At 46.8% G+C, this 22,829-nt stretch overlaps 1 protein-coding gene across 4 annotated transcripts in view; it reads left to right on the top strand.

Moving 5' to 3' along the window:
- The window catches only part of SAMD12 (sterile alpha motif domain containing 12), a 1,186,303-nt gene that overhangs the window by 67,190 nt on the left and 1,096,284 nt on the right, over nucleotides 1-22,829 (top strand). For all 4 annotated transcript variants that reach the window (XM_073679804.1, XM_073679806.1, XM_073679803.1 and 1 more), the window contains exon 2: nucleotides 5,358-5,524. In XM_073679804.1, coding sequence (XP_073535905.1) covers nucleotides 5,358-5,524 — 167 coding nt within the window. The remainder of the gene's footprint in view (nucleotides 1-5,357; nucleotides 5,525-22,829) is intronic.

Below are 22,829 nucleotides of genomic sequence, written 5' to 3'. Positions count from 1 at the left end.
TGAGGTTGCGGATGGTCTCCTGTGGGATCTCCTCCCAGACCTGGACTAAAGCATCCGCCAACTCCTGGACAATCTGTGGTGCAACGTGACGTTGGTGGATGGAGCGAGACATGATGTCCCAGATGTGCTCAATCGGATTCAGGTCTGGGGAACGGGCGGGCCAGTCCATAGCTTCAATGCCTTCATCTTGCAGGAACTGCTGACACTCTCCAGCCACATGAGGTCTGGCATTGTCCTGCATTAGGAGGAACCCAGGGCCAACCGCACCAGCATATGATCTCACAAGGGGTCTGAGGATCTCATCTCGGTACCTAATGGCAGTCAGGCTACCTCTGGCAAGCACATTGAGGGCTGTGCGGCCCTCCAAAGAAATGGCACCCCACACCATTACTGACCCACTGCCAAACCGGTCATGCTGAAGGATGTTGCAGGCAGCAGATCGTTCTCCACGGAGAGTAATGGGGTGCTACGCCAGATGAGCTGGCCTCCACAGTCACCAGACCTGAACCCAATCGAGATGGTTTGGGGTGAGCTGGACCGCAGAGTGAAGGCAAAAGGGCCAACAAGTGCTAAGCATCTCTGGGAACTCCTTCAAGATTGTTGGAAGACCATTTCTGGTGACTACCTCTTGAAGCTCATCAAGAGAATGCCAAGAGTGTGCAAAGCAGTCATCAAAGCAAAAGGTGGCTACTTTGAAGAACCTAGAATATAAGACATATTTTCAGTTGTTTCACACTTTTTTGTTAAGTATATAATTCCACATGTGTTAATTCATAGTTTTGATGCCTTCAGTGTGAATGTACAATTTTCATAGTAATGAAAATACAGAAAAATCTTTAAATGAGAAGGTGTGTCCAAACTTTTGGTCTGTACTATATATATATATGTGTATATATATATATATATATATATATTATAACTTAACATGCCTTCCTTTTTATTAAGATTGTAGTTTTTTGCCTTATAGACTTCTCATAGTGATTTTTTTTTTATATCAGAGAGATTGACTGACAGAATGGCAAGAAAAATATCTGCCCCCCGATCACTATTGTATCTGACATATCTCCGGTTCTGAGAATCTTCGTGTACATCCTCGCAGGCGCGCTGTTATCAGCTCATATTATAATGCCGCACTGTTCTAAACTTTGTGTTTTATCATCAGATTTGGTGATTACGGTGCTTCCTCTTTACACAGTAGATTTTTACAGGCATTGTTCTTTTATTTCTCTCTTTTTGCACGGCATCTGGTGTACAGCAATGATTTTTGCCGTTTGAAAACCAAAGCTAGAAAATATTGGATCCATCCTTCTCGGTGTGGAAAACACATTCACGATCTATTACCAGGAGGTTGCATTTATTAAAATTTAGAGATAAAAGATTTTTTTCAAATGGCTGTTTTTACATTGGCCACTAGATGTCAGCACAACAAACTAAACTACAGATTTGTAAGGAAAAAAAAAAATAGAGTTTTGATTTACAGCCTGCAGTAAAAGTAAATGTCATGGCCCCATTGCGACTGGAGTTTAGTGACATATAGACGGCTCTGGTGTACTGAGTCAAGATAGACAGCTTTCACATTGAGAACAGCAAAGTTTATCGAGTTAAGGTGCATTTACCCTGCACGAATAATGGGGAAAAAAAAGTCGATATATGTCCTCAAGGGCCAAAATAGCTGAGGGTGACAGAAGCCGGACCCCTGCGATCAACCTATTTTCACAGTTTAAAATAAATATCTGATGATCTTGATTTAATGGATTCCATATTTTAAGGTGTTTTCCAAGACTTTGATGTCAGATCCCCACCAATCTGTTATTGATAACCTATATAGGCCACCAGTATCTAAAACTCACCTGGGTACACCGCCTTACAGTTCCAGAAAAGTGAATGGGATGTATAGAAATTTCCTGCCCACTGTACTTTTTTTTTTTTTTTTTTTTTCATTTTTCATTATTTTTTTTTTTACACTGCATAAACTGACCTGCGGTGCGTTTTTTCAAATCCACAACATGACAATTTCTCTTGCGGATACGCTGAGTTTTATGTGCGGATGTTCCCCATACAAGTGCATTAGATGCAAAAAAAAAGCATAAAAGACTAAAAATGCATGTTATCCATTATCAGTTCCCATCTTCAGATGTTCTCAGTGCCTCTCCAGTCGTCTTCTGTAGGTTGTAACCGGCCGGATCGCTTTGGTGTTTTCTAGGGGAAGTAATTTCTCAGTTTGGTTCTGGTTTTTATAGATTTACACTATCATAGACTTGTGACCATTATTTCTGACTTTCAATCGGTTATAAGTTGTGGTCATTAGATGGTGCTGCTGAAGCGCTGCTGGTAAGAGCTGAAGACGGCAGGGGGTGAGTATAATACTAGAGGCCAGGGACTTAGATTAATGGCACCACTCTAGTTCTGAAATAACAAAATAATGTTGGAGTGGTGCTCTAAAACAGGACATACCAAAAAGAAACAAGAAGCACAGCGTCAAAAACGCGAAAAAAACGCACTCTAAGAACACCATGAAGCAAACGCAAATAGCCTAATTTTGCTGATAGGTGCAGAAATGCTCTAGAAAATCTGCAACATCAAAAACTCCATACTCATAGTGGGAAGTTAACCTGATGTGGGAGATATATGGCAGAGAGCATTACATACAGGCGGCAGTGAGGTCAGAGAAGAGAGGAAATACGGAGGGCTTATTCACAGTTCCAGCATGTGTACACCACTTTTGGCAGGTCTGATGTGCAATCTTCTGTGTTTGTTTATTTCTTTATATATTTATTTATATGCTTGCTGATATAGCTCTATCTTATTCTGTAGAGCTTTACAGACATCAGTACTTTTGGCACAAGGACAGCTTTTATTTCACACAGTGCTTCAGAATCTGTACTGGCTGTATAATCTTCATGCAAAACGCGTCAGTCAAAGGTATTATCACTACAGGATAAGGTGCCTTGTGCCTCCTAGTCCAACCACTAGAAAGCAGCCAATCAGTGATGTGGGCGGGGTTATACACAGCTCAGCATTCCAAGCTCTGCTAGATCAGAGAAAACTGTGATTGTATCACAACTGCTGCACCCAGTAAACTAAGTGATACATCGCTGGAATCAAGGTCTCTGTCCCTACATCAGATTATAAAGCAAAAACCTGCTGACAGATTCCCTTTAAACAGTACACACCCTGGATTGTCTGTATGGAGTAGAGTATTCACTAGTGTTGAGCGAGTATGTCCTATTAACCCTTTTGGCGAGTATGCTCGGGCCGAGCTCCGAGTATTTACAGCTGCTCGGTGATATGGTTAAATCGCTCCCGTGTGTATGATTTGCAACTGTTTGACAGCTTTATTACATGTGAGGAATGTCTATTTCTTACACATTCCTCACATGTAATAAAGCTGTCAAACAGTTGCAAATCATGCACACGGAAGCGATTTAACCATATCACCGAGCAGCTGTAAGTACTCGGAGCTCGGCCCGAGCATACTCGGACAGAACATACTCGCTCAACCCTAGTATTCACCCTTTTTTTTCAATCTTTATTAAGATCCTTTAACAAGTTTTTTCCTCCAGCAAAAAAAGAACAGAAAAGACGAAAAATACTTTTTGATAATCTGAAAAGTCAGATCATGACATAAGCATGTGATATTAGAATCTGCACTGCTCCTGTATAGATGTGTGTATATATATATATATATATATATATATATATATATATATATATATATATATATACTGGTGCTTCTCACAAAATTAGAATATCATCAAAAAGTTAATTTATTTCAGTTCTCCAATACAAAAAGTGAAACTCCTATATTATGTAGAGTCATTACAGACAGAGTGATCTATTATATAGAGTCATTACACACAGAGTGATCTATTTCACGTGTTTATTTCTGTTAATGTTGATGATTATGGCTTACAGCCAATGAAAACACAAAAGTCATTATCTCAGTAAATTAGAATACTTTATAACAACAGCTTGAAAAATGTTATTACAATCCGAAATGTTGTCCTACTGAAATGTATATTCAGTAAATGCCCTCAATACTTGGTCGGGCTCCTTTTGCATCAATTACTGCATCAATGCGGCGTGGCATGGAGGGATCAGCCTGTGGCCCTGCTGAGGTGTTATGGAAGCCCAGGTTGCTTTGATAGCAGCCTTCAGCTCGTCTGCATTGTTGGGTCTGGGGTCTCTCATCTTCCTCTTGACAATACCCCATAGATTCTCTATAATAGATTCTCTATGGGGTTAAGGTCAGGCGAGTTTGCTGCCAATCAAGCACAGTGATACTGTTGTGTGTAAACCAGGTATTGGTACTTTTGGCAGTGTGGACAGGGGCCAAGTCCTGCTGGAGAATGACATTTCCATCTCCAAAAAGCTTGTCGGCAGAGGGAAGCATGAAGTGCTCTAAAATGTCCTGGTAGACGGGTGCGCTGACTTTGGTCTTGATAAAACACAGTGGACCTCCACCAGCAGATGACATGGCTCCCCAAACCATCACTGATTGTGGAGACTTCACACTAGACCTCAAGCAGCTTGGATTGTGGCCTCTCCACTCTTCCTCCAGACTCTGGGACCTTGATTTCCAAATGAAATGCAAAATTTACTTTCATCTGAAAACACCTTGGACACTGAGAACAGTCCAGGTCTTTTTCTCCTTGGTCCAGGTAAGACGCTTCTGGCGTTGTCTATTGGTCATGAGTTGCTTGACACAAGGAATGTGACACTTGTAGCCCATGTCCTGGATACGTCTGTGTGTGGTGGCTCTTGAAGCAATGACTCCAGCAGCAGTCCACTCCTTGTGAATCTCCCCCAAATTTTTGAATGGCCTTTTCTTAATAATCCTTTCAAGGCTGTGGTTATCTCGGTTGCTTGTGCAGCTTTTTCTACCACACTTTTCCCTTCCACTCAACTTTCCATTACTATGCTTGGATACAGCACTCTGTGAACAGCCAGCTTCTTTAGCAATGACCTTTTGTGGATTACCCCATCAATGCAGACTTCCTTCCTCCTTAGCACAACTTCTCTTTTGTCCTGACACACGTTCATTCTGGACCACCCCCAAACCCGCTGACTCCATCAGCCCCAGGGATTAACTTTTTGGGGGTCATAAATATGGACTTTGGGCGGGAGAGGGGTTGTACTGTACCGACCTAGAGGAGCCCTCGACTTATAATTGTGTTTTATAATCTTAGTTTACTAGGTAAGAAAATCTGTAGCAGTTTTGATTAGTTTATCGACAAACGAATATAAAATGTTCTCTGATTTGCACTTTTGTTTTTGCTAAAGTTTATTTATTTTTCTTTCCTCTAAAATTGCTAAGGTGTTGCTTTCCCTAAGCTGATTTATTTCATTTCTTCCAGCTATTCATTGCAATCGGAACTCCAATAATATCGACCACCCTGCCAGTACGGACAACATCAACCTGAACCTCAAGGGGGAACACGCAGACTCACCCTCCGCTAAGGACACTTCAAAAGTTCCAGAGCCCAAAGGGACACCCAAGAAACTGCAGACAGATGCACCCAAGGTACTAAGGAGCTGGGGCCCAAGAGTGATGTTAAAACAAATCATTTAATTAGAGGAGAGTGTTTGTTCTGTAAACACGACAGGCGCGGATGATTAGAATGCAAAGCGGAACGAGGAGTCCTGAGGTGAAAATAATTAGAGAAGAAAAATAGAGTGCGGTAGAGAATCAGCACTGAGAATGCCTGCTGAATGTCTAATCGCTCTTTATTCACTGCTTGCTGCTGCCTCACTTTGTTTTCTTGAATATTGCATGTCACTTTGTATTACTTTTATGTAGCAAAGTTTAGCATCTTGAGTTCACTTTTAGGATTGCTACTCACATCAGGTGACACCTACCTACGCCAACATGGCACTCTACAAGGAGAAACATTCCCCTTTAAATCCCATCAGAGGCCTCTCATCCTGCCAAACTGTTCTTGCTTTGCACTGATGAGGGGCAAAAACTCTGAAACACCAAATGGAGGGTCTGGTTTGGCTTCCGATCCTAAGTCATGTGGCCAAACCCTTTACAGGGTTATATTGACTTAATGGGGCTGTCCCCTTTTAGTTAATCTTTGTTTCCTGGCGGAGTTTGAGATATATATATATATATATATATATATATATATATATATATATATATATATATACATATATATGTTTTTATATATATATATATACAGTACAGACCAAAAGTTTGGACACACCTTCTCATTTTAAGACTTTTCTGTATTTTCATGACTATGAAAATTGTACATTCACACTGAAGGCATCAAAACTATGAATTAACATATGTGGAATTATATACTTAATAAAAAAGTGTGAAACAACTGAAAATATGTCTTATATTCTAGGTTCTTCAAAGTAGCCACCTTTTGCTTTGATGACTGCTTTGCACACTCTTGGCATTCTCTTGATGAGCTTCAAGAGGTAGTCACCGGAAATGGTTTTCACTTCACAGGTGTGCCCTGTCAGGTTTAATAAGTGGGATTTCTTGCCTTTTAAATGGGGTTGGGACCATCAGTTGTGTTGTGCAGAAGTCTGGTGGATACACAGCTGATAGTCCTACTGAATAGATTGTTAGAATTTGTATTATGGCAAGAAAAAAGCAGCTAAGTAAAGAAAAACGAGTGGCCATCATTACTTTAAGAAATGAAGGTCAGTCAGTGCAAAAAATTGGGCAAACTTTGAAAGTGTCCCCAATTGCAGTTGCAAAAACCATCAAGCGCTACAAAGAAACTGTCTCACGTGAGGACGGCATCAGGAAAGGAAGACCAAGAGCCACCTCTGCTTCTGAGGATAAGTTTATCCGAGTCACCAGCCTCAGAAATCGCAGGTTAACAGCAGCTCAGATTAGAGACCAGGTCAATGCCACACACAGTTCTAGCAGCAGACACATCTCTTCAACAACTGTTAAGAGGAGACTTTGTGCAGCAGGCCTTCATGGTAAAATAGCTGCTAGGAAACCACTGCTAAGGACAGGCAACAAGCAGAAGAGACTTGTTTGGGCTAAAGAACACAAGGAATGGACATTAGACCAGTGGAAATCTGTGCTTTGGTCTGATGAGTCCAAATTTGAGATCTTTGGTTCCAACCACCGCGTCTTTGTGCGACGCAGAAAAGGTGAACGGATGGACTCTACATGCCTGGTTCCCACCGTGAAGCATGGAGGAGGAGGTGTGATGGTGTGGGGGTGCTTTGCTGGTGACACTGTCGGGGATTTATTCAAAATTGAAGGCATAGTGAACCAGCATGGCTACCACATCATCTTGCAGCGGCATGCTATTCCATCTGGTTTGCGTTTAGTTGGACCATCATTTATTTTTCAACAGGACAATGACCCCAAACACACCTCCAGGCTGTGTAAGGGCTATTTGACCAAGAAGGAGAGTGATGGGGTGCTACGCCAGATGACCTGGCCTCCACAGTCACCAGACCTGAACCCAATCGAGATGGTTTGGGGTGAGCTGGACCGCAGAGTGAAGGCAAAAGGGCCAACAAATGCTAAGCATCTCTGGGAACTCCTTCAAGATTGTTTGAAGACCATTTCTGGTGACTACCTCTTGAAGCTCATCAAGAGAATGCCAAGAGTGTGCGAAGCAGTTGACGCGCCCCCTGGGCCTGTGCTGCTGCTGCTGTGCAGGGGAATACCCGGAGCCGGATCGCTGGGGGTTGTAGTTCTCCTTGGCGGTGACCCGGTCCGTGCCCAGGGTGGTCAAACCAGTGGCAGTCTAAATGTTGTAATAAGTGTCCGACTACGCCACCCGTGGATTGCGGTCAGTGGGGACCGCCGCTGCGCTGCCGACCGCTGAGGCTGATGTTGGTTGCGCAGCCGAGTATGGGATAACTCCCCACGGGAGGAGTATTGCCTCAGGGCAGCTAATGTGGAAGATGATGGGAGTGATGGCCTGACGGTCCCAGTGCTAATGGTGCAGGAGCGGCAAGGAATCACAGAGACGTGTGGTGCAGTTCAGGGTCTTTACTGATGGTACAAGGCAGACCCTCCCGGGAGTACTGGCTAGTATAAGGGGCCTGGTCGGTCTGCGAGCAAGCAGGAGTTCCCCTGGCCAGGTGGAGTTGTAGGCCTCCCCGTTTATCTGCACTCTTCCTGGCTACCTTGCTGTCAGCGGTTACAAGTAGCCCACATCCCTGAGTATACCGTGTGGTGCTTACCCGTATGGCTGGTGACTTGGGGCCTTCTGTTAGCCTCCGCTCCTGGATGACGGCGCTGGTCCCTTCTCTGTGACTGAGCCTCCGGGCTTCTATGGCCAGAGGACCTGGAATCCCCTGCCGGCTGGTTTCTGCTGCTGGGTGTAGATCAGTCCCCACAGCCTCGGACTCCTGTGTCCGGTTTTAGTGTCCTTGTCCAGGGCGAGCTCTGCTCAGCTCCAGCCCCTGGACTTCTGCTACTGCTCCTACAGAGCTCCTAGTTCTTCCTTTCCCTCTCCAGGCTCTGACTGCTCTAATCCCGCCCCAGACCCAGTTTAAAAGGGCAGATTCCTCCCTTCCCAGGTCTGGGTGGGCCGTGTTGCATGTTTAGGGATCCTGACCAGAGAAACCTCCCACTTGCTCTCAGACATAATATCTCTATTACTGCGGCAACCAGACCCCTGGGGTGTCGCATTCCCCCCTAGTAAATTTTAGTACTCCGGGACTAAACACATTTTTGAAGAAACATAAATACAAGGTATAACAATAACAAGACAACATATTTACAAGAAGCTTTAGTCTGTAGAGGTCACGGCGTTTCCGTGACCGGGTGTCCATATCACCCAACAAGGCGAAGTCTTGGCACAGAATAGGGGACCTGTCCAAAGCAAACCCCTTGCGTTGTCCTTGGGCGTGGCTGCAAGGGTAGACTAACTACTTTGGGCCGCAAGTAGGCCACGCCAGACAGGTTTTCTCTTCCGCGGCCGTCTTCACAAGAGGCACCAAGGTGCAACTATCTACAAAACTGTTCCGGTTATCCAGTGTCCATAACCTGTTAGTCCAAATAAATCTGCAGGGTAACTGAGAAACATAATTAGTAACAGGCAACAAACATAAACCATAAACATTTTTCAATAAACAGTCAACTTTACAGTGCATTGGTTTAGATTCTCCAGCAAGCGGGCATCTGACCTCTAGTGACTCTAGTGGACCTACGGAGCTCACTAACTGGGTCTGCACTACAGGGTGTAGGGGATGTTATAGGTAAGCTGGGCAGCTGTCTGCACACTCTTTGGCTCACTAGGGGCACGGCAGGCTCACTACTAGCAGAGGGTTGATCCTCCTGTACTGCTGGTGTGGACTCTTCTGCCTCTTGGGCCGGCTGCTCTTCCAGCTCTACCAGTTCCTCTGTAGGCACTTGCGGGGCTGGCTGGAGAAAGGTGAGGACAGGTACCACGACAGCGCCGTTTACTTGTGTCCAAGACCGGGGGAAGTCTCCGAGTACGGTACTGATCATTTCTTCCCTTTCCTCTGCGGGTTGAGGGTTTTCTTGATCTTCTTCAGGGCTTTGCAGCTGCTCGGGACACTTCTTCAGGTGGTCTCTGGAGACAATGGCTGTGGTTTCTCCTCCATCCTTACTGATTACGCAGATTTTTGGGTTCTCATGGCTTGATGGCAGTACGGTGTACGGGTCCTTCTCCCACTGGTCGTCCAACTTGTGGAGCCGCCTCTTCCTCTTCAAGACCTGCTCTCCAGGTACCAGGGGAACAGCGGGAGCATACTGGTTATAAGCCTTCTCTTGCCTTTCTCTAGCTTGAGACAGACTTCGCTCGACGCTCTCCTGTACTTTCCGATACTGCTGCTGCCGTTCTGTATCCCAGTCTGCCTCTGGCGAGGTGTCCTCAGGCATCAGGACTCCCATATCCAGGTCAATAGGCAGCTTACCAGGTCTTGCTCTCATTAGGTAAGCCGGGGTACAGTTGGTGGAACCTACAGGGATGTGGTTATACAGGTCCACCAGATCGGGCAGTTTCTCAGGCCACAGACTGCGTTCTTCCAGGGGCAATGTTTTTAGCAGATCTATCACCACCTGGTTCATCTTCTCGCAGAGTCCATTGGTTTGAGGGTGATAGGGCGTTGTTCTTATCTTCTTGCAGCCATACAGGTTGCAGAACTCCTGGAAGACCTCCGCTTCAAAGGCTGGTCCTTCGTCTGTCAGCACTTGGTCCGGGTACCCGTGTGGACGGCAGAAGTGCTGCTGGAAGGCTCTAGCTGCTGTTTGAGCCGTTAAGTCCTTGACCGGGACCACCACCAGGAACCGGGAGTAATGATCTACGATTGTGAGGGCGTAGACATACCCAGATCTGCTTGGAGCCAGTTTCACATGGTCCAGGGCTACCAGTTCCAGTGGCTGTCTGGTGATGATGGGCTGCAAGGGAGTCTTCTGGCTGGCACGGTCCTTTCTTCTGAGGTGGCACGGGCCACAGTCTCTGCACCACCTCTCGATGGCTCCTCTCATGCCTACCCAGTAGAACCGTTCACGCAACAAGAACTCCAGCTTCTTCCATCCGAAATGCCCTGCTCCGTTGTGGTATGCCTCCAGAACCATAGCCGCGTCTCGTCTTGGGACCACTACCTGCCAGGTCAACTCATGTGTTCGAGAGTTAACCATTCTCCGGCACAGCTTCTCCCTGTAGAGGAACAGCTTACTTTTCTCCTTCCACAGTTGCTTGGTCTCCTCCGGAGCATCTGGGTCAAGATGGGCATCGGCCTGGGTCAGCACTTCCTTCACCAAATGGACTGCGGGATCACTGTCTTGCGTCTCCGCCCAGTTGTAGTGGGGCAAGGGATTGAACGTCACGGAGCGCCTGTCCTTCACACGGTGGGAATACAGGGTAATCCCATGACGGTGGAACGCAGGGAGCTCAACTTCTTCCAGATCTTCTGGATCTTCCCCTACGTCCGGTAAGTTCGGCATTCTAGACAGGGCATCCGCGTTGGCATTTGAGCGTCCTGCCCGGTATTTGATGGTGAATTCAAAGTTGGACAGGCGGGCCATCCATCTCTGTTCCAGGGCACCGAGCCTTGCAGTGTCCAGGTGTGTCAACGGGTTGTTATCCGTGTACACGGTGAATTTGGAGGAGGCAAGGTAATGCTTGAAACGTTCGGTAACTGCCCACACTACTGCCAGGAACTCCAGCTTGAATGAGCTATAATTCTCAGGGTTCCTCTCCGTGGGCCGTAGCTTTCGGCTGGCGTAAGCGATTACCCGTTCTTTCCCTAGCTGGATCTGGGACAGTACGGCTCCTAGCCCGATGTTGCTTGCGTCCGTGTGGAGGATAAAGGGCTGGCTGTAGTCTGGATATGCCAGGATTTCATCCCCCGTGAGGGCCATCTTCAGCTGGCAGAAGGACTCCTCTTCCAGTTTTTCCCACCTGAAGGGCGGCTTCTGGTTTTTGACTTTCCGAGATTGACCTATCAGGAGGTCCTGCATAGGGGCTGCCATTTTGGTGAAACCGGGAATGAATCTTCGGTAGTAGCCTACCAACCCGAGGAACTGCCGCACTTCCTTTATGCTGGAGGGTCTTGGCCAGTCCTTAATCACAGTGATCTTATCAGGGTCGGGAGCCACTCCGTCAGCACTCACCACGTGTCCCAGGTACTGCACCTTTGGTTTCAGGAGGTGACACTTGGAGGGTTTCACCTTTAGGCCGTAGTTTGCCAGAGCTTCAAACACTTCTGCCAGGTGTTTCAGGTGGTCCTCGTAGGTCTTGGAATAGACGATGACATCGTCCAGGTATAACAGGACCGTCTCGAAGTTCCGGTGTCCCAGACAGCATTCCATCAACCGTTGGAAGGTTCCTGGTGCATTGCAGAGCCCGAACGGCATGCAGTTAAATTCACTGAGACCCATCGGGGTGGTGAATGCGGTCTTCTCCCGGTCCGCCTCTGCTACAGGAACCTGCCAGTACCCGCTAGTGAGATCCAAAGTAGAGAAGAAGTTAGCAGATTTTAATGCAGCTAAGGACTCTTCTATCCTTGGTAACGGGTACGCATCTTTGTGTGTGATACGGTTGACCTTCCTGTAGTCTACACACATTCTCATGGTGTTGTCTTTCTTTTTCACTAAGACTAGTGGAGCTGCCCAGGGGCTACAGCTGTCCCTGATTACCCCAGCCTCCTTCATGTCTCTAAGCATCCCCTTGGCGTGTTGGTAGTGTGCCGGGGGTACGGGTCGGTATCTCTCCTTTATGGGAGGATGGTCTCCCGTGGGGATGTGGTGTTCTACCCCCTTTACTCGCCCGAAGTCTAGCGGGTGTTTACTAAACACTCTCTCGTACTCTCGAACCACCCGATAGACTCCCTGTTTCTGGTGTGAGGGAGTGGAGTCAGTACCCAAATGCAGTTGCTGACACCAGTCCTCCATTGGTTTCTTAGAGCCGTTACCTTCCTCTGGTTGAGATGGAGGCAAGGGTTCCACGGCCTGTACAGAATTCTGGTTTATGGTGAACAATTTGGCTAGCGTGGCATACCGGGGCAGGTGTACTTCTCTCTCCCCGATATTTATGATGCGAACGGGCACCCTCCCATGGCGTACATCAACCACCCCCCGTGCTGTCAAAATGGTGGGCCTACTGTCTGAGTAGACGGGTTCTACCATTGCTTGGTAGTCTCTACCTCTCAGACCAATAGCTGCCCGGCACCAAATCATCATCTCACTTTTTGGGGGCATGGCAATAGGGAACGGGTCACACATTCTCACGCTACCTATCTCACCACCAGATAGTTCCACCTGTTGCCGCTTCATCAGTGCCCGGATCTCTTTTTGGAGCACACGCTGCTGGCCGGAACTGGCGTTCTTGGCAACCTGCTGTAAAATGAGAATCACATCTGCAAGACAATTTTCAATCACATTAGTTCCCAAGGTTATTCTAGGGTGACTCTCATGACGGTCTATGTCCACTATTATCAGTCCTTGTGCCGCCAGTTCGACTTTACCGATCTTAATGGTCACCTCTTTGAATCCCACCTGCGGCACGGGCTGACCATTGCTGGCGATGATACTCAGGTCATCATCTGAGTAGCGGGTTATGTCCGAGTCATTCCAGTACTGCTTAAAGAGCACGTACGGGATGGTGGCCACCTGTGACCCAGTGTCTAGTAGGGCACTCATAGGAATGCCATCCAGTACCACAGGCAAGATTGGACATCCCCCTACGTATTTATCATGCCAGTTTGATGGGCCTGATGGTCTTATGCCTGGGGGTTGGCCCTCTACCCCAGGTTGTGCCCGTTTAAATGACAGTACCTTGCCACATGTCCGGGTTGATTGCAGCGGCGGCAGATGGGTCGTCCGTCTTCGTTGTATCTGTCGCTGGGTCTTCCTCTGGCCGGTGGGGTCCTCCTCAGTCGGCGCCACGGAATGTCCTCTGGTCCGGATGCCAGCTGGATCTTTCCTGGAGAAGAGACCTGTAAAGACTGCACAGTTCTGGTTAGCGCGGCAACGCTCTTAGTCAGCTCTTGGACCTGATGGTGCAGGTCTGTAGCCGGGTCACTGTTTAAAGCCTGCGCATCAGCTCCCACAGGCCCTGCAGACAAGGGCGCCGTCTCCTGGTGGTAAGTGATAGCAGGGCGCCTGTGGGTCACAGCGCCACCTGGTGCCGGTTCTCGGAGCACCCGGATGGCTCTGTCCTTGAACTGTGCAAAGTCCAGGTCAGGGTCCTGTAAGGCCATTGCCCGCAACTGGGTTCGGTGGGCATTGCACAGTAGACCCTCAATAAATTGTTCAGTCAACAGCTTATCTTCATTTCCCACGCTGTCAGGGTCTGCCTGCTTAATGGCTCTCAGGGCCTCTTGTAGGTTTAGAGCATAGTCTCTTATACTCTCATGTGCCCGTTGTTTGCACCCATAAAATCTTAGTTTTATTTCGGCTGAGGTGCGGGTGTCAAATGTGTCTTTCAGCCGGGCTAGTATCTCTCTGACAGTCCTCTTCCTCCCAGGTGGCCAGGACTTTACCTCCCTTTGGGCTGCCCCGATTAATTGGGCCACCAGGATGCTCACTTTTTGCTCTTCTGTGAGGGGGTATACTTGGAAGAGGCTATCCAGTCTTTCTCTAAAGTCATTTAGGGTATGTGACTCCTCTGAGTACTGGGGTAGCCAGGTTGCCCCCGGGATATAGGGCATGGTGAATGGCATGACTGCTGCAGCGGTTGCGCTGGCGGTGGCTGTGGCAGTGGAGCTCCCCTCGGTGTCCGACATCCTCCTTCCCCCCTAGTGGACCGTGGCCTACCTTGCGATGCTCTTCTTCCGTAGGCCGCGGCTCCGCAGTCGATCGTCGGGGTTGAGGACCTGGCGTCGCGCTCCGATGACGTCAGCGTCGCTCTTCCTCCCTTCCAGGACCTTGCGCAGCGTCAGAGCGTGGGGCGGAGCGTGGGGCGGAGCTTTGGATTTCGCGCGCTTTTGGCGTCCACGCCCCTCTTCTTCCCGTGCGGCGTCCCGAAGATGGCGTCCGAAGGCGGGAAGCAGCTGCGGATGGCGGGAAGAAGGCAGAAGACGGCGGGAAACGGTCCAAGATGGCGTCTGATGGCGGGAATCGGCTCCGGACGGCGGGAAACTTCACCACAGGTAAGTATAAAAGTCTCTTTTTCAGGCACGCAGTACCCGGTGGTTGCGGGCACGAAATCCTGCCGACTACGCCAAAGTTGACGCGCCCCCTGGGCCTGTGCTGCTGCTGCTGTGCAGGGGAATACCCGGAGCCGGATCGCTGGGGGTTGTAGTTCTCCGTGGCGGTGACCCGGTCCGTGCCCAGGGTGGTCAAACCAGTGGCAGTCTAAATGTTGTAATAAGTGTCCGACTACGCCACCCGTGGATTGCGGTCAGTGGGGACCGCCGCTGCGCTGCCGACCGCTGAGGCTGATGTTGGTTGCGCAGCCGAGTATGGGATAACTCCCCACGGGAGGAGTATTGCCTCAGGGCAGCTAATGTGGAAGATGATGGGAGTGATGGCCTGAGGGTCCCAGTGCTAATGGTGCAGGAGCGGCAAGGAATCACAGAGACGTGTGGTGCAGTTCAGGGTCTTTACTGATGGTACAAGGCAGACCCTCCCGGGAGTACTGGCTAGTATAAGGGGCCTGGTCGGTCTGCGAGCAAGCAGGAGTTTCCCTGGCCAGGTGGAGTTGTAGGCCTCCACGTTTATCTGCACTCTTCCTGGCTACCTTGCTGTCAGCGGTTACAAGTAGCCCACGTCCCTGAGTATACCGTGTGGTGCTCACCCGTATGGCTGGTGACTTGGGGCCTTCTGTTAGCCTCCGCTCCTGGATGACGGCGCTGGTCCCTTCTCTGTGACTGAGCCTCCGGGCTTCTATGGCCAGAGGACCTGGAATCCCCTGCCGGCTGGTTTCTGCTGCTGGGTGTAGATCAGTCCCCACAGCCTCGGACTCCTGTGTCCGGTTTTAGTGTCCTTGTCCAGGGCGAGCTCTGCTCAGCTCCAGCCCCTGGACTTCTGCTACTGCTCCTACAGAGCTCCTAGTTCTTCCTTTCCCTCTCCAGGCTCTGACTGCTCTAATCCCGCCCCAGACCCAGTTTAAAAGGGCAGATTCCTCCCCTCCCAGGTCTGGGTGGGCCGTGTTGCATGCTTAGGGCTCCTGACCAGAGAAACCTCCCACTTGCTCTCAGACATAATATCTCTATTACTGCGGCAACCAGACCCCTGGGGTGTCGCACAATCATCAAAGCAAAAGGTGGCTACTTTGAAGAACCTAGAATATAAGACATATTTTCAGTTGTTTCACACTTTTTTGTTAAGTATATAATTCCACATGTGTTAATTCATAGTTTTGATGCCTTCAGTGTGAATGTACTATTTTCATAGTCATGAAAATACAGAAAAATCTTTAAATGAGAAGGTGTGTCCAAACTTTTGGTCTGTACTGTATATATATACTCTATATATATATATATATATATATATATATATATATAAATATGCTGTATATAAATATATATATAATAAAATAAATTGTTCTATACTCACCGTTCCCTGGTCCATCAGCGAGTCCCAGCCCTTGCTCCTGGTGTTTGGCATTGGTTGATGTCACGTCGACAGCACTGCATTCTGTCTACTCTGCCAGAGCCGCTGAGCTCAGTGATTGGCTGCTGCACTGTAGATGTGATGTCAGCACCAGAGCCAATGCCAGACACTGGGAGCAGGGTTGAAGACTCGCTGGTGGACCTGTGGAAGGCGAGTACAGAATGCTTTGTTGGTTTATACCAAAATGCACCCGGGAATGAAAGAGAACAACTTCTTTATAGATTGCTAGTAGGTGACACTTTTCTCTTCCTCTCTAAAGAGACTACTTGCATATTAGCATATATCATGAGTAACAAAAATTGGGTAGATTCAACAAGTTTTGGGAGGTACAGTTGGCGGACACTCATTGGCTGCAGTATTCACGTGCTGTCTGAGCCAGATGAAAGTCTCCTAGCTCCCTCTTCTGGCTCAGACAGCACATAGCCACAGACGTTACCAATGCCCAACACTGTAAGAGGTCAAACAGACCAGTGGTGGTCACAAGCAGTAATATTAAAAAGGTGATGGTGTCCAGTAGGATGTTTTTTTATATACAGACCTCCAGGGGCCCATTTCTTAGATATTAATAAGTAGTGGACAAACCTCTGTGTCATTTATGTGGAAAGATGCATTCGTAAGGTGACGTTGGTGATGTGACCCTGCAGGAGTCCTAATGAAGATGACATGGACACAGTATGTTTGATATGAATGGTGCTGGGTGGTCTCCATCCTGGCAGCTGGGGACGTTGTGTTAGCAGGTGGATGGTCAATGATATTTGACCTGATAAAGGCTGGTTTAATGTCTACTTATTGTTTCATTTTCGCCATAAAAACATAAAGTTACCTTATAGGGAATCTTTCAGAAGGTTTTTACTATGAAATTTGATGCAGGGGTAGAGAGCCTGATTCCAGCGTTGTGTCACTTACTGGATTGCTTGGTGCAGTTTTGATAGAATCCCTGTTTTCTCTGCTGTATATATAGCAGTGCTCAGAATGCTGAGCTGTGTATAACCCCGCCCACGCACTTGATTGGTAGCTTCCAGTGTATACTGTAAGTAAGCTGCCAATCAGTAGTGGGGGCGGGGAAACACAGATTAGCCTGACTGGCCTACATGTGAGACCTAGTCCTGCAGTGATAATATACTGCTGATAAAACACTGATTGTATTGAAAGTACAACACCGAACCTAATAAGTGACACATTCAATTGTCTGAAGTTTCCTTTCCCTACCTGCATAATTTTTCATACCGATCAATGTCACATGATCTGAATCTGACCATAAGGGCTCGCTCTACAAGCGTATAACACGGCCGAGTGATAGCCAATGTTTTATCAGATCGCACTCGGCCCAATGTTATACTATGGAGCGGTGCAGATTTTTTTTTCTCAGGTCTGTGGGTGCGTGTCAAACATCGGACTGCACTCGGATGTATTGTTCTGGCTCCCTAGGACTTGCGGACAGAAGATGGTGGGGTATTCGGGTATCGGACCCCCACTGATCTGATATTGATGTATAGGTCATAGATATCCAAGTCCTGGTCAGCACTCTTAAAAGTTGCGTTGCATTACCAGACAAAACCTATAGTTCAGGGTGGTGCTGTTTCTCACATATGACTGTGTATGGGTAACCCCAGCATTATGGTATTAGTATATAATATGTTTTATTATATTATGTTTCTCTCTCTATCATTATAACTCTCAGTGCTCCCCTAGGAGAACGCTGCGCTAATCAGCAGAGCGCCAGGCCCTTGCCGGCAGAGCGCCGAGACCCTCGCTCCCTCCGCCACTGTTATGCCAGCTCATTTAATTAGTACACCTGTTGTTTGTTTCTTGCAAGCAAGAAAACGGACTGATTTTCTATTTTTGGCACCATGCTGAGACTAAGCGAAAAAAAAAACCCGACTTCTGCCGTCCACCTGCATCAGGATTGATTGATTGAAACCTGCCAGCGTTCCAGCTCGGCACAATGCATTTTTCATATTCACATAGTTTCCCGAAGTTTCCCCCCGGTCGTCTTTTGTCTGTATGGAAATAGCATTTAGCTCGTTCGCTGCCAATGTGAAGCAGATAAAATGTCGATGTAAAGGGGACGGCGGAACAATGGAGCATTGTCTAGCTCGTTTTATTTTTTTTTTTTCCTTGGGATTCGCCGGCTGATTGTTTGGGATGAGGGACAGACGTATTGAACATGGAAATACATTAGTGGATCCTCGGTGCAGCCAAATCCTTATTGAACCTCACTTACGGTAGAACACAATGCAATAGTACTGGTAATTGTAGCGTCTTCCCTCCTCGCTAATGCTCCACGTCACCGCCTCATTTACAGTAATCATCGACTCATTCTGGGAAGTGAATAGACCGCCGCCATTAAAGTTTTAAATAAGAGGTTTGGTTTTAATTGTAATTATGCATAAAAAGTAACAAATTGTGACTCGAAGAAACTTTATTGCATGCTTCAATCTTTTTCCTATTCCCACGTCGGCCTTTAGTTTTATTGCTCGAGATGCGGTAATGTGGAGAGTATTGATAATCCTGCGCGAGGTGAAAAAAGCCGTAAACCCTTTTACTACCCGGCGTGCCCTACCTGGTTTTCTATTTTTGGTAAAATGAATCATGTTATGTTACAACGATCATAATGATTAGTCAGTAACCCGTCTTGTCACATGGACTTGAAGGTGTCTGTTCAAAATACGAGTAAGTCATATGTATGTGTACTATTTCTGCTCATTATACTCGTTTCCTGCATATTTCACCTCTGCAGACTCTATCCATAATTTTCAGTCATCTCTGAGCTGGTGGGTTGAGACTCGCTGTTGTGATACCTACCATTTACAAAGGCACAAGGGAATCCTGTTTCTTCTGTCACTATGTAGCTCATGTTCAGAAACGGCATCATCATGGAGGAGATTATAAAGCAGTACTGTGCGGTGTAGCTGTGAATCCAGCTCTGGGGTAAAATAAACTCCTATTGCTACTTTTAAGTATCTCTCTCACTCTGCTCCTCCCATCTTCATAGACTTGTTGTAATTTGATCCCTCAGTCAGCTGTCTCGCCATCTTGTTTTCCTCAAGAGAGATTTTAGCAGTTTTTTAGAGTGAATGATGAGTTCAGGAGGCAGGGAGAAGGGAAAAAATGGCTCTTATGTGGATAAAGACGCAGAATTCTCTGATAAGATATATTTCAACGTTTCTTACATTCTTTTGTACTATTGATTTATGCAAAGTTTGTTTAAATCAAGCTTTATGTCAATTTTTTCTATTTATAATAATTACTATATATACAGTTGAAACCAGAAGTTTACATACACTATATAAAAAGACACACATGCATGTTATTCTCAATATCTGACATGAAATCAGAATAAACCTTTCCCGTTTTAGGTCAATTAGGATTACCATCATTTTTAGTATTTGCCAAATGCCAGAATAATGAGAGAGAGAGAATGTTTTAAGGCATTTTTATTACTTACCGCAAAGTCAAAAGTTTACATACAATTCATTAGTATTTGGTACTATTGCCCTTACACTGAAAGACTTGGGTCAAACATCTGGGATATCCTTCCACAAGCTTCTCACAATGGTTGGTCGGAATTTGGGCCCATTCCTCCTGACAAAACTGGTGTAACTGATCCAGGTTTGTAGGTCACCTCACTCGCAGCCTTTTCAGCTTTGCCCATAAATTTTCAATAGGATTGAGATCAGGGCTTTGTGATGGCCACTCCAAAACATGGACTTTGTTATCCTTAAGCCACTTTGTTACCATTTTGGCAGTATGCTTCGGGTCATTGTCCATTTAGAAGACCCATTTCTGCCCAAGCTTTAACTTCCTGGCTGATGTCTGGAGATGTTGCTTCAGTATTGCCACATAATCTTCTTTTCTCATGATGCCATCTATTTTGTGAAGTGCACCAGTCCCTCCTGCAGCAAAACAACCCCACAATATGATTCTGCCACCCCCGTGTTTCACAGTTGGGATGGTGTTCTTAAGCTTTCAAGCTTCTCTCTTTTTCCTCCCAACTTAACGATGGTCATTTTGCCCAAAAAATTACATTTTAATTTCATCAGACCACAGGACATGTCTCCAAAAATGAAGGTCTTTGTTCCTGTGTGCATTTGCAAACATTAATCTGGATTTTTTATGTTTCTTTTGGAGTAATGGCTCCTTCCTGGCAGAGTGGCCTTTCAGCCCATATTGATATAGTACTCATTTCACTGTGAGTATTGACAAAATCTTACCAGCTTCCACCATCATCTTCACAAGGTCTTTTGCTTTTGTCCTTGGGTTGATATGCACATGTCGGACGAAAGCACGTTCATCTCTGGGACACAGAACCCATCTCCTTCCTGATCGATATGATGGGTGGACATTTCCATCTTGTTTGTACTTGCATATAATTGTTTGTACAGATGAACGAAGCACCTTCAGATATCTTGAAATTGTACCGAAGGATGAGCCAGACTTGTGCAAGTCCACAATTCTCTTCCTCATATCTTGGCTGATTTCTTTAGACTTTCCCATGATGCTACACAAAGAAGCAGTGTGTTTCAGGTGTGCATTAAAATACATCCATGGGTGTGTCTCTAATTGACTCAGATGTTGCAAAAAAAAAACCTATTAGAAGCTTCCAAACACAGGACATCATCATATTTCAGATCCAGAATTGTTTAAAGGCATAGTAATCTTAGTGTATGTAAACTTTTTACTTTGCAGTAAGTAATAAAAACGCCTTAAAACATTCTCTCTCTCTCATTATTCTGGCATTTGGCAAATATTAAAAACTAGATGGTGGCCCGATTCTAACGCATCGGGTATTCTAGAATATGTATGCGGCCGACCGGGCGCAATCAGCAGAGCGTTGTTTAAATTTGGTGCCAAAATCGCTGATTGGTCGCGGCCGGCAACCGCGACCAATCAGCAAAACGGTGTTTAAATTTGGCGGCAATATCGGTGATTGGTCGCGGGTGGCGGCCGCGACCAATCAGCGAACTGTGTTAGTGAGGACTGGAGAGCTTGTTTAAATTTGGTGCTAAAATCGCTGATTAGTCGTGACCGCGAGCAATCAGCAAAACGGTGTTTAAATTTGGCGCCAATATCGCTGATTGGTCGCGGCCGGCGACCGCGACCAATCAGCAAAGTGTTGTTTAAATTTGGCGCCAGTAATGCTGATTAATCGCGGCCGGCAGCCGCGACCAATCAGCAGAGCGGTGTTTAAATTTGGCGCCAATCTCGCTGATTGGTTGCGGTCGGCCGGCGGCCTCGACCAATCAGCAGAGCATTGTTTAAATTTGGCGCCAATATCGCTGATTGGTCGCGGCCGGCGACCGCGACCAATCAGCAAAGTGTTGTTTAAATTTGGCGCCAGTAATGCTGATTAATCGCGGCCGGCAGCCGCGACCAATCAGCAGAGCGGTGTTTAAATTTGGCGCCAATCTCGCTGATTGGTTGCGGTCGGCCGGCGGCCTCGACCAATCAGCAGAGCGTTGTTTAAATTTGGCGCCAATCTCGCTGATTGGTCGCGGCTGGCGGCCTCGACCAATCAGCAGAGCGTTGTTTAAATTTGGCGCCAAAATCGCTGATTGGTCGCGGCCGCCGGCCACGACCAATCAGCAGAGCGGTGTTTAAATTTGGCGCTAAAATCTCATCTCCCGACTGCATCCCCGCTGACCTCCGTCCTGCAGATGAGCTGCTAACGGCCGCCATCTTTTTCTCAAATCCCGCTTCGCTGATTGGCCGCGGCCGGACCAATCAGTGACGCGGGATTTCCTGGACAGACAGACAGACAGACGGGATAAGACGATTATATATATAGATTATATATATAGATGATGGTAATCCTAATTGACCTAAAACGGGAAAGGTTTATTCTGATTTCATGTCAGATATTGAGAAAAACATGTGTATGTGTCTTTTTATATAGTGTATGTAAACTTCTGGTTCCAACTGTGTATATATATATATATAGTACAGACCAAAAGTTTGGACACACCTTCTCATTTAAAGATTTTTCTTTTTTTTCATGACTATGAAAATTGTACATTCACACTGAAGGCATCAAAACTATGAATTATCACATGTGGAATTATATACTTAACAAAAAAGTGTGAAACAACTGAAAATATGTCTTATATTCTAGGTTCTTCAAAGTAGCCACCTTTTGCTTTGATGACTGCTTTGCACACTCTTGGCATTCTCTTGATGAGCTTCAAGAGGTAGTCACCGGAAATGGTCTTCCAACAATCTTGAAGGAGTTCCCAGAGATGCTTAGCACTTGTTGGTCCTTTTGCCTTCACTCTGCGGTCCAACTCACCCCAAACCATCTCGATTGGGTTCAGGTCTGGTGAATGTGGAGGCCAGGTCATCTGGCGTAGCACCCCATCATTCTCCTTCTTGGTCAAATAGCCCTTATACAGGCTGGAGGTGTGTTTGGGGTCATTGTCCTGTTGAAAAATAAATGATGGTCCAACTAAAGGTAAACCGGATGGAATAGCATGCCACTGCAAGATGCTGTGGTAGCCATGCTGGTTCAGTATGCCTTCAATTTTGAATAAATCCCGAACAGTGTCACCAGCAAAGCACCCCCACACCATCACACCTCCTCCTCCATGCTTCACGGTGGGAACCAGGCATGTAGAGTCCATCCGTTCACCTTTTCTGCGTTGCACAAAGACACGGTGGTTGGAACCAAAGATCTCAAATTTGGACTCATCAGACCAAAGCACAAATTTCCACTGGTCTAATGTCCATTCCTTGTGTTCCTTAGCCCAAACAAGTCTCTTCTGCTTTTTGCCTGTCCTTAGCAGTGGTTTCCTAGCAGCTATTTTACCATGAA

This window comes from Phyllobates terribilis, unplaced genomic scaffold (genome assembly GCF_046119375.1).
Source record: "Phyllobates terribilis strain yellow unplaced genomic scaffold, ASM4611937v1 Scaffold_4__5_contigs__length_816908805, whole genome shotgun sequence".
Lineage (NCBI taxonomy): Eukaryota > Metazoa > Chordata > Amphibia > Anura > Dendrobatidae > Phyllobates > Phyllobates terribilis.
The sequence above is the reverse complement of the archived record's forward strand: the minus strand, read 5'-3'. Positions and strand labels throughout refer to the sequence as shown.